At 37.4% G+C, this 17,139-nt stretch overlaps 1 protein-coding gene across 2 annotated transcripts; it reads right to left on the bottom strand.

Moving 5' to 3' along the window:
- Nucleotides 1-274: 274 nt before the first annotated feature.
- Nucleotides 275-15,994, bottom strand: HROB (homologous recombination factor with OB-fold). 2 transcript variants are annotated; one of them, XM_025164855.2, is made up of 10 exons: nucleotides 15,842-15,994; nucleotides 12,020-12,070; nucleotides 10,599-11,774; nucleotides 9,823-9,906; nucleotides 8,824-8,964; nucleotides 7,235-7,343; nucleotides 5,817-5,902; nucleotides 4,930-5,079; nucleotides 3,761-3,938; nucleotides 275-2,614 (listed from the first exon to the last, which is right to left on the bottom strand). In XM_025164855.2, the coding sequence occupies exons 1-10, from the start codon at nucleotides 15,842-15,844 to the stop codon at nucleotides 2,532-2,534; spliced, it is 2,061 nt and encodes a 686-aa protein (XP_025020623.1). In that variant the 5' UTR covers nucleotides 15,845-15,994; the 3' UTR covers nucleotides 275-2,531. The 2 variants fall into 2 exon arrangements, with proteins under 2 accessions (XP_025020623.1, XP_025020624.1); XM_025164856.2 differs by lacking the exon at nucleotides 4,930-5,079.
- Nucleotides 15,995-17,139: the final 1,145 nt, after the last annotated feature.

The following is a 17,139-nucleotide window of genomic DNA, read 5'->3' as shown; positions in this document are numbered from 1 at the left end:
ACTCAGTGTTATAAATAGAATTGAGTAATCATAGGAGCAGTGTCATCTTTCTTTTTAGAACTGAGTAAAAAAGGGAACATCAGTTCTCAAGTTCAGTTAGAAGATCAGTAATTAATCGACTGATGTGACTTTTATGCCACCTAATATTATAATGAAAATGTAACAAATGAAAAAAACAAAAGCAGCATAAAAGTAATATAAAGATAATATTAAAACTTTAAACAAAATTACTTATCTATTTGATCCCAGCCATATATAAGAAAATTGGCTTGAGATTCCTTAGTGGCAAAGTAAGGGAACTTGACAATTAGTTGCTGTTTCAAAGTATCAGCCAGGTTGAGAATAGGTCTAAATCAATTATTGTTGATAGTCCATGTAATAAGGGCTCAAGGAATAAAGTTTGCAAGTCTACTATAGACAGCCACAGATACACACAAATAAAGACATAAAAGCTTTGGGGGAATTTTTCTACTATTTTAAGTCACAGAAAGTGCAGATGAGCAGAATTAAGCAATACAAAAGCAAGGGAGTAGAATGTACTGCATCTCTTCAGGTACAAATAATATTTTTCAATGTTGTCCTTTAAAGAGGTTCTCCTTTTTTCTTTCTACTGCAGTTGAAGTTCATGATTCAAAATGGCAACTCTGTTCTCTCAAATAATACATTAAACAAAATTTCAGCCTGGAGCATATCTGTTAATAATTTCTCAGGATGGCATGGCATGTTTTCTCCAGGATTCAGAATGGCAAAAGAAATGTGCACACTCAAGAATGTGCTGCAGGACAGTACTACTGAGGTTCTACATATGGGCTAGTGAAACTGCCTTCCATGAGTCAGATTTCCCCATTTACTACTAGCAATCTCTGTGTGAAGGTTTGAACCCAGGATCTTTCATACATAAAGAATATGCTTCATCATTGAGCAATGCCTCCTTCTCCATGTGATCCTGAAACTTTTTAAGGAATTAGAATTTTGAAACTAATTGAAAATGCCAAATGGGCGAAGAGAAAAACTAAGTGGCCTCTGTATTTCAACCATCTTCTTTGCCTTTCACTAATCAGACAATCATCTGAGGGTAAATTGCTTTTACAGGCTGAAATCACATAAAAGGGTGCTGCTGTTCCCCTGAGTTTTAACAATTATGCTGCCTTTCCTTGTTGATTGTTTTCTCTCAATACTATATTCTCCTCCAACCCAGTGTTCTGTTTTGCACATCACTGCATTCAGTTATTTCATAAATATTTATCCTGACATCTATGCCTGCGTTGTTCAGATAGCAGCATCTAGATTATCCTCATGGAAACTTCTCAGAAAATTGCATATGAAGAACCAATCCCAGCATACTCTTTTTATTCATACAATTCATCTGTCAGGCAGGCACACTGGCCCTTAAAAAAAAAAACCTCCTACCAAATAGGTTTTCTTAATTTGGTAAATTTGCATACAATTCATCTGGAATGTTTAACAGCCATTTGGCATTGCAAATATTTTGCACAAGCTGACTTAGAACTCTTATTTGAATGAGTACATGAAATTTGACCTCTGTCTTGATATTTATAGCCAAAGTCCTTTTCCATCTATATGTTAGCATATAATAAAAAGCTCCCTTTGCTTTTTATTATACAATTTTCCTAACTTTCCAAAAGCTAAAATGAGAATTGAGTTTATTCAGTTCAATTATAATATCCAATATTACCAAGTTACATGTGCATCCAAAGGCCCTTAAATGAATATAAAACTCTTTGTACACACAAAGACCCTTTCTTTTCTGTCTGAACATGCAATGAATATATGGAACTAAAACCTAAAACCCTAACAAAAAAGCAATTAAACAGCTGATTCCTTCATTTTTTAAAAAGTTCTATATGCTCTATGTTTTAAAGGGGAAGTAGGCAATGGCTGCAACCAAAAAATGGGAAAAATTAATAAAAGATGAAAGACACAATCTTTTTTAAGTTTCAGAAAGATTTCAACAGATGTATTTTTCACAATTATTTATCAGACAGTATCAGTTAACGTGTTTTTTTATTGCTTTGGAAGACCAGTTAGAAGACAGTTTGTTGTGCCTGAAATGTTTATAACAAGGCACCAAAGTAGACATTCAATTCATACCAAAGGCAATTTCAAACCCAATGGAGTAACAGTTGCTTAATAGTTTAAAAGTGTCATCATGGGTCATTCCAATAGCCTTGCAAAATGTATTTTAAGAAGAGGCAACTCTGAAATAAGGTCTGGTGCAGGCCCTCAGTACTAGATGTGCAATAATACAGCATCTCTGACAAAAACCAGCCAAGTCTTTCAACAAGGGACGATTATTCCACAAGTAGGAGGAAAATTGGCTTACCAACCAACCATCTTGCTACTGAATCTGTTTTCTATCCAATCCCATGAATGTTAATATCTGATTTATGAAGGGGATTTTTTTTTTCTCCACTAGAAAGTGCCCCTGCAAGGAAGTCAATTTCATGGTACATAAGGACTCATAGGCAAAGGACTATGTCCTTGATCCCACCCAGCAAAGTCTTTTAGCATCAGTGAGCTGTCATGGTGCTCTGTCCTTCCAAGCTGGAGAAAAAGTCATCAGGAAGTTCACCAAGAAGCTGGTCCAGATCATCTACAAGGACGATATGAGAAATCAGATCAAGTTTTAACAATACTGTACATTAATTACCCTGGGCTACATGAAGAGGTTCCATGACAGACATAGTACTCTAATGAAAGAGGCTGCCTTGTTTTTTTCTGTGTCCATTTCTTCTGTGCCAGGGGAAAAAATGGAAGAGAGAAAAAAATCTTGTAGATCTGCTCATATTTAAGTTCATATTTAAAGCTTAGTACATTCTACACTTAGATGACACTGAGCAAATAAAACATTTCATCTCTCGTATTCTAAGAATTTCTGTTTTCCTTTCCTTGAAAAAAAAGCACAGCTAGCCCTTACAGTATATAGCTATGGTAGCAGCAGAAATAGATGAAACACACTAAACAGGATTTCCAATTTCTCCATCATCTTATAGCATTATAGCATACACATTTTTAGCTAAAAAATTACTTGTTGCAAGTTACCTTATCACCTATAAAGTCCTACATGGCACAGGAATGGGTTATTTGTGAGACCACTTCTTCCCAGTATCTGCCCATCCCACTTATTCTAACAGGATGGACACGCTTCAGGTCCCCTCTCTAACAATGCCATCTGATGGGACTCAGAAGGTGTGCCTTTTCTGTTGCAATGCCTGCCCTCTGGAACAATTCCACCACCACCACCCCCAAACATACATTTGGCCTGACTCTATTGGCCTTTAGAAAAACATTAAAAACCTGACACTTTCCTCAGGTGCTGGGACCAGGATGATGGGAATCCCTGTCTGGGGGAGGGTAGCCGCCCAGAGTCACCCATTGGGGGAGATGGGCGGCATACAAATTTGAAAAATAAATAAATAAATAAATAAATAAATAAATAAATAATTGAGAGTTTCTGAACACCTATCATGGGTTTCTTTTTCATTGTAATGAAATTGTCTATTTGTTTTTTGCACATTCTTGGCTTATTGTAAACCACCCAGAATCACATTTTTCATAGTAGGCAGCCTTATAAATAAATAGATGCAATGTGAGGGTCGACAATATGTCATTTTGCAAGCAGCATCTAGCTCAGCAAAGCTTTTCTCAAGTACCTGTTCCCCAATTTCTTAAAAGTACACAGGGATGAGTAGTAAAAGACGATAGGAAGATAAACTTTGCTGTTTAGCATTCTACTTACCCAAGTCAGCTCTCTCAGCTGATTTGCCTGCTCCATAACTTCCTGATTCTTGTAATAATGATGGACTTTTATTTGATGCTGATACACGATGACATTTGTTTTTATTCCTCTCACATCCTTCCACATTTCTGTAATCCGTAGCAGCCATCACAACCACAGCACTTGTGGGAGGATCTTGCTGTAATTTTAAGACAACATGTACATATAAAATCCCACAGACAGCTAAGAAACTCAGTATTTGAGCTCTGAACCCTTCACAGTTTATAACTTCCCCATACCATGAACGCCATCCAATAACTGTAGGAAAAATCAGAGATGCATTCTACCATGTCAGATCATTCATCTATTTTGTATCATTCTGTTCAAAATGATAAGCTAAAGCTCATTAACCTCCAAAACTGAGTTTTAATCTGAGCCCCACTAACTGTAGAATACTCAGTCATAGTATCATATAATATATATCCTTCAATGCCTGTTGGTCAATTTTGGGTACAATTCAAGATGATTATCTTTTATGTCCTAAATGACTCGAATACTTGTAGGCCACTTTCTTCATATTAATCTGCATGTTAAAGATCAAGTGTAGAAGCCCTTCCCTGGGTCCCACTTATTGGGAAAGCATCACTGGCTGATATATGAGATTGGACTAGAGTAGTACATGCTTTGAAGAAAATCCAGAAAAAGTACTCTGAACATCATTATCATCATCATTAGATTTTTATCCCACCTTTTTTATATATAACTCAAGGTGGCGAACATACCTAATAATCCTGTCTCCTATTTTCCCCACAACAACCCTGTGAGGTGGGTTGGGCTGAGAGTTACTGGCCCAAAGTCACCCAGCCAGCTTTCATGCCTAAGAGAGGCCTAGAACTCACAGTCTCCTGGTTTCTAGGCTAGTACCTTAACTACGATACCAAACTGGGTCTCATGGAAGCACAATATCTTTCTACTATTCATTAAAGGAGTCACTTCCACATGAGTCTAAATTTAGCTCTTCCAGATTTAAAACTAAGCTTTCTTGAATCTCAGTTTAACTATCTATCCACACTGAAATTCCCTGCATTTTTCCCACAATAGTCACATTTATAACTATGTTTTATATTATCTTCCTAATTTTTTGACAATTAAAATGTTACTTATTTTTGTCATTATCATTTCATCCTTACTTGTGGTGTCACAGTCTCCCTTGTTTCCCGAATCTCTTGGTATAGCTGAGGCCAATTTCCACTCTTGAAACCAGGTGAATATACTTTCACCAAGTTACTGGGTGTCACATTGAGATAGTGATTGCGATGGGATGGAGAGAACACACTCACCTGTGAAGATAGTTATCAGTTCTTTTCACCATAATATGTGGCACCACTAACAAACTAATTTGTACAGGCATGCTAAACAATTTGCTGCAAGCAGATGGAATATGTCCAAATCTTGCCATTCCAAAAGACCACTGATGCTTGCTGAAATGAAAACGATTTATGTATGTTTTATTCATCCTAACTCCATTTCTTGTTGCCATCTTAAAGGAGGAGGAGAATAGGAGGGAAACAGCCTTGCTATATATAAGAATATTACCAATGGTTAATCTGATTTCTGTCCATTGCCCTGAAAGAAGAATACACCAGGAGGGATATATGTGTCAACAGGAGGGAATTAAGACACTCAGATTAAAAGAGTCAAATGGGGGGTGGGAGAGAATATTTCTATTATATAATTAGAATTCTCATTGAACAAAGCACTAAAAAAATAATATTGTTCTACTAATTCTCTTTCATCTCTTGCCAGACTCTAAACATTGGCTTTACTCTGGTTCCAGAGGCTTTTGAATCAGACAGCGGGAAAATATACATTATAAGCTTCTTGCACCAAGAACTTGCTTTTTTCTTTATCTTACTCTAACATGCTTCAAATTTTCCGAAAGATATGATAGCTGGGCAGCACAATGTCAAGGAAGTACAATTAGGGCAAGTGCAACAAAAGATTTTACATACATATTAACACTTTTGGCATGCAAATTATCAAGGCTCATCCAGCCTTGAATTTCTTGCTTTCTTACCTGCTTTAGCAGAAGCACTGAACCAGTCTTAAATTCACTTTCTTTTTCTTCCAGCAACAGACGATGTATTGTGCCCTGCATTTCACCTGTATGACAGAAGATCAGACAAATGACAGCAACAAAGAGAATCTACCAATGTGTGAACAGCCATCTAGCAGTAACTCTAATTCGCTTATATAGAATATAGAGATTGGATTCAAGCGTGTGATCTGTTATTTCCCAAGCACAGCAGTTATTCCCAGATGAATAGCAGAATATTTAATGCTACACATTTCTGCTTAGACTTAAGGTATCACCTGGCAACGTCACTGTTTACAGTTTATATTATCTGAAATGTTCTATAAACACAGTTGTGTAGATAACAATTGTAACAAATTCTTCTAGAGAAGTTTGGACTATATATGTAGCCATCCAAGAGTCTTTTTAGATTTGGATGGCCTTAACAGATCAAATCAAGCAATAAATCCACTCAGTAGTTCTAGCAGTTAAAAAACAAACAGCAACAGCATACTTTTTACTGCCCAAATGCTACGTATTTCAACTTCTCCAAACAGCTTTTCATAACATGGGAATAATGTCCTGAGTTAATATTCTTCCAGTTTCCTCCAAGCGCACAAGGAATTGGGGGGGGGGGGGGAATCACTGGGCTACTGTACTCCAAAATTCTTAGGCACTCAGAATGGCCATGAAAGCAGCAACATTCACTAGGCAAAATATACAAGTCCCCCAGAGTGTGGAATAACTGATGACCAGACTGGCTAGCTGACTAATGGAAAAGCATAATATACTGGAAACCTAGCCAAGCATCACAAGAAAAACAAAATTAAGACTTTCTTCTTAATCTGCTAGGTTCTCCTTGCATGATAATAGTTGTGGGCAACCGACAGGCCACTTACATTCCCCATAACCTATTACAGCCTGTCTACTGAGACACACTGAAATTTGGTTAGCTAATATGTTACTGGACCAAAGTGTCAAAAATCATTCATTTAATTGTTTAATCCATTTGGGAAACTTAGGAATTTTTTTTGTGGCCCATCTACTTTTTGACATCATTCATCTTGTCATTGCAATACCTGTCTACATCATAGAACAGTTGCATGCAATGCATGGTCAGGAAAAGATTGCCTGTACTTCCTTTGTAATGCAGAAAAGCACAGAAACAGAGAAATTTCCCATAACTTTCATTAGGATGTAGTCCCCAGACAAGTGTACCAACACGTTCTACTGGATAAACATCAACAGAGCAATGGCCGCCCACTTTCTCAGGTACCCACAAGCAAAGCCAAGTCACTCAAAATGGTACAGGCAAAGGACTTTATTCCACATAACACAAACCAAGCACCCAGCCAAGCTACAGATTGCAAGGGAAGGCATTATCTACCCCACCCACTAGGCTGAACTCTTTTCACCCTTACCAGTAGGGTCTTTGAATTCAGCACCTGCATCAACATTAGTCCTCATCAGTGATTTAACCATCACTGCCATGTTCGGAACCTTGTTCTTTGGGAGTTGCTTCAGAGCTGCCTGCATGGAAGAAACCAAGCAAGGGAGAGAAAAGCTCAAATATGAATTGGGAATGCATTTAATTGTGAGAAAAGTTATCTTGCCTTAACAATAGGCAAAGGAGATATGTTGGGACATTCTTGGGTATTATATTTTCTGTCTTTCGTAGAAGAGACACAGGGCAGAATAGCAGATGGCTAAAGAAACTTTAAACTTTTTAAAGAAAGAAGCAACAGTTAGAACTGGTCATGGAACAACCAATTGGTTCAAAATAGGGAAAGGAGTACGACAAGGCTGTATACTGTCACCCTGCTTATTTAACCTATATGCAGAGTACATCATGAGAAATGCCAGGCTGGAAGAATCACAAGCCGGAATTAAGATTACAGGGAGAAACATCAACAACCTCAGATATGCAGATGACACCACCCTAATGGCAGAAAGTGAAGAAGAACTAAAGAGCCTCTTGATGAGGGTGAAAGAGGAGAGTGCAAAAGCTGCCTTGAAACTCAACGTTAAAAAAAACTAAGATCATGGCATCTGGACCCATCAATTCCTGGCAAATAGAAGAGGTAGAAATGGAAGCAGTAACAGACTTCATTTATTTGGGCTCCAAGATCACCGCAGACGGAGACTGCAGCCACGAAATTAAGAGACGCTTGCTCCTTGGGAGGAAAGCTATGGCAAACCTAGATAGCATATTAAAAAGCAGAGACGTCACCTTGCCGACAAAGATCTGCATAGTCAAAGCTATGGTTTTTCCAGTAGTAATGCATGGCTGTGAGAGCTGGACCATAAAGAAGGCTGAGTACCGAAGAATTGATACCTTTGAACTGTGGTGCTGGAGAAGACTCTTAAGAGTCCCCTGGACTGCTAGGAGGTCAAACCAGTCAATCTTAAAGGAAATCAACCCTGATTGCTCATTGGAAGGATTGATAATGAAGCTCAAGCTCAGATACTTTGGTCACCTAATGCGAAAAGAGGACTCTTTGGAAAAGACCCTGATGCTGGGAAAGATTGAAGGTAAAAGGAGAAGAGGATGGCAGAGGATGAGATGGTTAGATAGCATCACTGAAGCAATGAGCATGAAACTGAGCAAACTCAGGGAGACAGTGAAGGACAGGAAGGCCTGGCGCGATATGGTTCATGGGGTCACGAAGAGTCGGACAGGACTTAATGACTGAACAACAACAACAACAAAAGAAACTTAATTGGAGAATTATGTAGTTCATTATCCTTAAAGAGTTAGCTTATCACTTCTGCAAACAGAATAATCAAATAACCCTGTGAGGACAGAATTTTTAAGATGGTTTCCTTGTAAGAAAGGAGGAGAAAAATATTTTGGAGAAGCTTCAAATGCATGGTTTTGGTAATACTGCATCATCTCCTGCTCCCTGACCATTCATTATCCTACCAAGTAGGCATTTTTAAAAAAAACACTGTTCCCTGCAGTTGACATAGAATCTTCATACCTAAAACTAATTCAAATTCCAGTCTTTACCTTACGAAGCACCATAGAAATGCTGTACATCTGAAGAAAACAGGATGGATCTCCTTCGTCCAAATCTAATTCATTTTTCATGGCAACCCATGGGCCCCTTTCAAATTCTTCTTCTATCGTTTGTTGGGAAATAGGCATTTCCTGAAGGGATAGCAGACAATCTCAGATGAAAATTTACCTCAGACCCACCGCAGGGCAACATATTCATCTTAGAAATATATTATTTACTTTGGTGATACAGATAAATTAGCAATTAGATACCTGCAACACTGAATTCATCTTTCTACATACTCACCTTCTCCCTCACCTTTAATTAGATCAAGTATTTAGGAAAAAAATACTGATGTATATAAAAGTGTATTTATAGTTGTAATTCAAGAATTATGGCTCAACTATTGAAAAATATTATAAATTTTCCTCTAGCTCCAAAAGTAGTAAGGCTGAACTTGATTATCCACCATGAGGTCAAAGGCATTCTTCCACAGAAGTTCTCTATCATTAATGACTTTCCAGAATTACTGGAGTTTATTCATCATCCTTAAAATATTAGCTTATCATCTCTGCAAAGAGAATAACCAAATTATCCTGCAGGGACAGAATTTTCAAGATAGTCTCTTTGAAAGAAGTGATAAGAGAAAATTATATTTTTTTGTGATTATAGTCAACTGCCTCAGGACCAAATAACACATTTAGTGCATGTCTAGTTCTCAATAGTTATTATGGGGATGGGACACAAAATTAATCTAGACAGTATGATGTGGGAAGAAGAGTCTTATTTCACCCACCCCTAGTCACAGACACAGTAAAAATCCCCTTTCTCCAAAATGTAGCTGCTAGCTTTAAGAAGGGGGAAGATCTCTCAAAAGCACCCGTAGAAGCTCATTTTTGAGGCTAATAGGCAGAATGGAGGCAGCATAGATTTCTAATAAAGGTAAGTATCTTAAGTCTACCCTGTTTTTCAACAGCAATACAAAATTTTCGAAGAGGAAATTAAATTACCTCAGTTCGTAGTTTTGCCACAGCCCCATGAATTGGCATCTGGGGAGTTGCAATGAGAATCTCATCCAGGTTTTTCCCATTAGGCTTTTTAAATAAAAAAGAGAAAAAAGGAAAAAAAATGTATATCAACTATGAACATTAAAAAAAAAAAACCCTCTTATTCTTTAATTGTTTAAGTGGAAGCAGAGATTTCTTAGGATGCTCAGCTTGATACTCTGGAGAAATTCTGTGCTTTCAAGTCATCATATAACTGTTATAGAAGCTGATGGTATAGCAGCATACTAAAATTATTAGATATACTTTTCACCCAATAGAAAACTCCTCAAAGAGGGCAATTCTTTGAAGAAATGCTGAGGCCTTTATCGGCAGTATATGCAGAACATTTACTCTTTAATCATCCCCCCATCTCAATTTACAGTAATTTTAAGTCACAAAATATTTTGGAACAGAATAGTTAATAGAATTTTAAATTATATTAGTATTCTAATTTGGTTTTGTATTCCACTTGGAGTATTCACCATCCTAGTAAGACAACTATTGACATCTCAAGCAATGGAACAAATTCACAATGGCAGACATGAATTACTTCCAATGTAAAGACAACTCACCCAACAATCTTTTTGAAGTAAAGATAACAGATGATAGCTTTTATTGCTTTTTATGGTCTGTAGCTACTATAGGTTCTTATCAGAGCAGGATTGGAATATTCTGCTTTATATACATAGTTCAAAATATTTTAGAAAGGCTTTTCCCAATCTTTCTACACAGAGACTTACTGTATCTCCTGAGTGTTCTCTTATTTGCTGAGGCAGAATGCCTGCAGGTCCTGGGAAGCGACGAGTCTTAGTTCGCAGAGAAACATGAGCCATTGGCTGGGGGGTCTTGCTGGCTGCTGTGACCAAACGGACAAGGTGGTTGGTGACAACAGGAGTCTGAGGCTTTCCAGGACCTGTAACTGAACATGGGGCTTTAGGGATAACAGGGGGGGTTCCCACAGTTGCCACTGAAGGACCATATGTGATATGGAGTTGGCCACCATTACTAGCCATTCTAGAGTCAGAGCAGCTGGGGCTAAATACCCGTGATTTGGGCAGCCTTGAAGGGGTACTTGTTGAAATGAAGGGAGAGCAAGGTCTAATTAGAGGCAAGCAAGGACTGCTGCGCTCAGCAATGGATTTATCCAAAGATGCTTGAACAGACTTTATCATCTGAATACTGGAATTTGAAAAGGAACCAATACTGTTGCTCATTCCTAAGTTAGACTGGGAAAAGCCAGAATCCATGGAGGTGGGCCTCAAAGTTGACTCTGAAGAAACTCCCATTGGCTGGAGATGGCTGACAATCTCATCAACAGCTTCTTTTCGAGTTTTTTTCATTTGTGAAGTATCCAATCCAATAGGATTCACTGGTATCACTGAGTTTGTGACTTGTCGTTTCTTGGCTGTTTCTACATCATTGTCTCTCATCTGCTTCTGGGAACCACAGTCAGATCTGAAAGACTCTGGATACATACCAGACTCTTCTAAATCCATGCACGCAGCCAATACAAGTTCATTGTCAAGCTCATCACTGGGGGCAGCCCCAGAGGGAAATATAGCTGGAGGCCTGTTCACAAATTTAAACCTCTTGCCTGAAGCGCTACCTGATTCACACTTGGCTAGCACGCCTGCTGGGTCCTTTTGAACCTTGAAGCTGCTTATCAGGGGAAGCATATGGTTGCTTTTGGCCTCAGTAGTGCAGATACCTTCTCCAAATTGAAGTCTGGAACAGTTCTGTGCCTGTGAAATAGGGGGCATAGTCTCTGAAAAGCTACGGGTGCCTGGATCCTTAACTGGTGTGAGGGCATTGCCAGGACCTCTCAACCCAGCTGAAAGGGGTCTCAGGCCTCTTAAATTAGCAGATGTTGTATCTAGAGCCTGCGTCTCCACATCGCTCACAGCCATTAAGAAATCCTATGAAAAACAAAAGAAGATAAGCCTTGCCATGAAAAGTCATATCTCAGTTGTATGTATAGGTTCTGAGTGTGTTGTTTTGGGGATTTCAAATTCTCAGAAGTGAGCAATAACTGAACATTGAGATTTGATCTAAGATTTTGTGGCTGACTTATCTCAGATTAGACCATAGTCCCCCTTCATCAAGCAAACAGAATTTCATTCATCACCTACTTTACAATTGTGGTTCATAAATGTTCCCTTACCTCATCTTCAAATTCTGCCTCCATAGAAAACAACTTCTGGAGCTTGCAGGCCTGTGAAGAGCAATTTAATAATTTCCAAAATTAACTCTAAACCTCATGGGATTTCTCACACCAATACTTTTCTTTTTACCTCAAAACATTCTTCACCAGCAGTTACAATGAAGCTGTCCTTTCTGTGTTACAAATACTACAAGCTGAATCCACTAAATTATTAGGTGATGTTAAAAGTACTGTTTGCTTCCTGGAGACTTAACAACCATTGTTGGAAACAAAATATTGTATCTAACAAGAGAGCTTGTTTTTTTTTTTTAAGGAAAATTTTAAAAATCTCTCTTAAATCCAAAAAAGAAGTTCCTTTTTAGGTAACTTTAAAGACAAGGAGGGACTTCTCTACTAAACTTCATAATACTGCTACCTAATAGTATCCAAACTAAGAATCTTTGAATACAAAACTGTCTCCTTGTTATAATGAATTCCAATTCTACAGAATTTCTATTTTAAAATACAGGAGCTCCTTTCATTTTGCCCTTCCATAGGCTCCATCCATTCCTTGCATTCACAGATGTGGCAACAGAGGTTTGTTGAAGGATTATCCAAATAAAGGTCACCTATAGATTTTAAAAGTAATCATTATTTTTTGTGCTCAGATACTTTGTGTTGCATGAGGATTTTGGATTTAACCATAAACTGTCATGAACCTGACCTTACTTGTTCAGTGCAAGATAAGCAACATTAAATTGTAATTTTAAAGAGCTTCTGGAAACACCACTTAAAGGTAAATTAATACATTACAGTAAAAACACAGTATTTTATGAAATATGAAGAGATTAGGCTATACAATTTCCATAGTCTATAACATGTCTTGGTCATTTAAATAGATATATCTATATAGATATAGAGCAATGACATCATTATTAGGAAATGTATTTGCCACCCAACTCCCAGAGAAACTGGCTGTTTACAAATGATTTAAAACATGAAAACATGACAATAAAAACAACAACAGGGTAGATATGGCAGAACAACAAACCGGGTAGAAACCAATATGAATTGTACAGACTGCAAGTCTACATAAAACAAATACCATTCTGTTAGAATATATTTGCTGCTTTTTGGCTTTTCTCAATTTTTCCATATCTTTGCCTCTGAGTGTTATCTGAGCTTCATATGTGTCCTTCTAATATATAAACAGAGTCTGAGTGAAAAAAGTAACACCAACGCTTAGTATTTATTTCATAAAGTTATTCAATATACAATAAGCCAATCTGAAAAAATAATTGCCTCCAGTAATTGGCTACATCACCTTTAGCTGCAGTCACTGTGACAACACACTCCTGTAACTGGTGATCAATCTCTCACCTCACTGTGTAAGAATTTTTGGATGATTCCTGCCTCATGAACAGCTTCAACTTAGGAATATCTGAGGGGTTTCTAACAATTTATTTTAATACATTTTATTGAGTTTCAGAAAAAAGTAAAATACAAAAAGATTCAAAGAAGAGAAAAAAAGAAAAAAGAAAAATACAAAAAAAGAAAAGTAACTTCCGACTTTCTTTAGTACAGGCATAGGTATAAAATAAATTCACCTCTTACTCCAATATCTAAAAAATAACTATCCTTAACTCTAACATTTTTAAAAAAATTACAAAATAAGGTTATATCAGGAAAAATATAAAAAGAATACAAGATATTTCTGTAGTTATAAAATAAATCAGTCATTAAATCCCAAAATCAAAATTTCATTTTTTTGTGTATCAGGTAAAAAATCCAAGAGTGGTTTCTGCATAGAAACAAAGCTAAACAATGTCCTTTCTTTAATCAAAGTTGTCAGTTTCGCCATCTCCCCTGATTCCATTAATTTCAATATCCATTCTTCAGCTGTAGGTATTTGTAGGTCTTTCCATTTTTGCGTGTATAAAAGTCTCACTGCTGTTATATAAAGAAACAAATTTCCATATTTTCTATTTGTTTGTCCATCATACCTTAAAGAAAGGTCTCTGGTTTCAATTGTATATCCATTTTTAAGATTTTTTGAATAAAAATACATATCATATCCCAATATTTCCTAGTTTTTTCACAAGTCCACCACAAATGATAAAAAGTGCCTTCACACTGATTGCATTTCCAACATACATTTGAGATTCCTTTATACATCTTGGACAGTTTATCTGGTGTCAAATACCAATGGTACATCATTTTTTTCTTTTAAGTTATAATTAAGAGTAAACTTCAAACCTTTATTCCACATATTTTCCCATTGATCTAACATGAATTGTTCATTGTGGTCCTGTTACAACATTTCTATGGAGTTAAGGTCTAGACTTCAAGTTAGCCATTTCAAAACATTGAATTTATTCTCATTCATACATATGGCTTCCAACTTGCTATTCTATCAGAAATCCCACACTTACCCAATGCTTTCTGATAATGGAACTATAAACACAGACCTCTCTGCAAGGCAAGAGAGGCTGCAGATTCTTGGATGTTTCTGAAGCTCTTTGTAACTTCCTGGACAATTTTACACCAGGTTCTAAGTGATTTTGACAGGGTGGCCACACTTTGCGGGGGGGGGGGGAGGAAAACAGCAAAATCTTCCCATTTCAAGTCTGTATCTCTGAATTTAAATTGGTGGAGCCCCAGTATTTTATAAATGGTTTTGTTATCTTTTTCAAACTTGGGCATCACTGTCTTTTTTTATAAAGTTCTTTTCAGTGAGGCATATGTTTCTAGAATCTCATGGTGAGGCTTCACTGCAATGTAAGATTTGTTAGATTTATACAAGGCAAGGATGATCCATATCAGCTCTGACCATTTAATGTAGTACTCACACAACTAGCCCTACTTATCCATTTAATTGGATTGATTAAACTAGGGGAAGTGATGACTTTTTCACACTATCATATTCCTTAACTTTATGAAATAAATTAAACAAACACCCAACTTTGATGTTATTTGTACACTTACTTCCTGAATAGGGAGGACTCATACAAAGTTCATATAACACTCAGGATCAACAATATGCAAGCATGCATAAAACCTAAACAGTGACTTAAACACAACTGGTCATAAGCTAGTGTACCATGAAACAAGTCAGGGGATTCCTTGTGGGAAAGTAAACCACAGTCCCAATTAAGAACAAAAGGGATAGAACTAATCCTTTTTTACAGGGCTTTCATATATTGTGGGCATAGCCTCCGCTATACAGTACCTTTTACTAACAGCAGCTAGCAAGGCAAGAGTGGCCACCATTGTCCAAAAAGACATCAAGGTAAATGGCAAGGTAAATATTATTTAAATACTCCCAGCTTTATGTGTAACCACTATTTTGAGAATCATTAACAGCCTCTTGTGGCCACAAAGCCCAATATTAATATTCTAAATCAGGAATAAGTCCGTTGGAGCTTCCAGGCATTTTGCTTCAAACAACCTCAACCAACATGGCTGAGAGAAAAGATTTGCAGCTGCGGTCCAAAACACTTTCCAAAAGTCAACCGGCTGCTTAGCGCTGTTCTAAACCAATAAATAACAAGCATATTTTCATATACACTAAAACCTCCTTTTCACATTCCCTTATATCGCTACATAACGCACACTCACACATTCCCTGGGGCAAATTATAAATTTAAATTCAAATGTTTACTGCTTTTACGTTTACCGTTGGGTTTTGTACCCTTTGACCTTATAACAGTAAACCACCTCAGGGATTTCCTGGCTGGTCAACAGAGCTTCCTCAGTTTCTTTGCATGGAAACCAAGGGCACAGACACCTAGTCATTCTCTATATTTAATTCCTCCTCCCAGGTAACGCCCGTCCTTCTTTTACCATCGCAGAGGCAAGGCTGGGACTCCAACGCTACTCTCGGGGAAAGAGAAACGAAGGGAGAACCTTAACGCCCGAAACGCAGCCCCGCCATTGCTCTAAACGCCGCACCGGTGAGCATTCGAATCAGCCACCCTACCGCCGACGGAAGGCATGACGTTCATTCTTCTTCATTACGCCTGCGCAATGGGAAAACAGCTTCATTTCCTTCTCTACGCACGCGCTTGAACTCCCGCCTCCTTTATTTAATCCCTTGATTGCGCAACTGTAACCGAGATCTCGGTTTATAAGGCCGGCGTAAACTGCAACGCGTGTTTGACTCTCTATAAAGTTCAAATGATTCATTCATCTTCACTGGCACACGATTAGTTTCCTCCTCCTGTTCAGAAGGTAGTGCCTACGTTTTGGAAAAGTTTGTATGCACAAAACACACATCACTAGGTTTAATCGAATCCGGACTGGACATTAGATGGAGCAGACACTGAATACCTTTTTGCTGCCAGCTCATGATCCTCAGGATTTGTGCAGCCTGTATATGGTTGCTATACATATAACCTAACTATTGAATTTTCTAAGTTCACACACTATCTAATCAACTAATAGTACAATCCTATATGGCAATATACCTTGAATGTCCCAATAGATTTACCATGGGTTCAAAAACAAACGAACTATATTATTTCTGTATTCCACAGAGAAAATATAATTGTTTCAACATAACCAAATTTTTATACTCAAAGGCTTGGCATCATTGTCTGCTAGAATAAATGCTTATTATTTTATTAACTAGTTACATGATCAATAGGTGGCAGCATTTAGCTGACCTTGGCTGGTCCTGAAAAGTGGGAAAGGAGAATGTTAGGAAATTCTGGATTAAGGAGTTAAAAAAAAAAAAACGGAAAAAAAGAAAATAGAAACCACTTCTGTATTTTTACCCAGAAACTACATGGACGTGTCCATGTCATCACCAAGAATCAAGATGAACTTGAGGAAATTTTATCTGTTAACATACAATACTAAAAGGCCACATTGAATCTCTCAGCTTGTTACATTAGTATTGAGGTTGTTGACATGAGACTAAAGAAATAGTGCCTCTTTTAATCCAACCTGCAAGCTTTACATTTTCAGTTTTAAAACAATTCAGTCGGTGAACAGGAAAAGAGAAATCTGAAAAACGTTTGTACTCCGCTTTCAAATTGTAAATCTGGTAAATGCTGATTTACTCATTGCATTCCAGTTAGGAAAATAAAAGTCTGTCAGGCCTACTCCCTATTTCTACAAGACACTCTTTTATTTCGCTT

The sequence above is a fragment of the Python bivittatus genome, unplaced genomic scaffold (genome assembly GCF_059951505.1).
Source record: "Python bivittatus isolate LINGU-HERP-01145 unplaced genomic scaffold, Pbiv_v1 ctg000410_np1212, whole genome shotgun sequence".
NCBI lineage: Eukaryota > Metazoa > Chordata > Lepidosauria > Squamata > Pythonidae > Python > Python bivittatus.
Note: the sequence above shows the minus strand (reverse complement) of the source record. Positions and strands in the feature narration are given on the sequence as shown.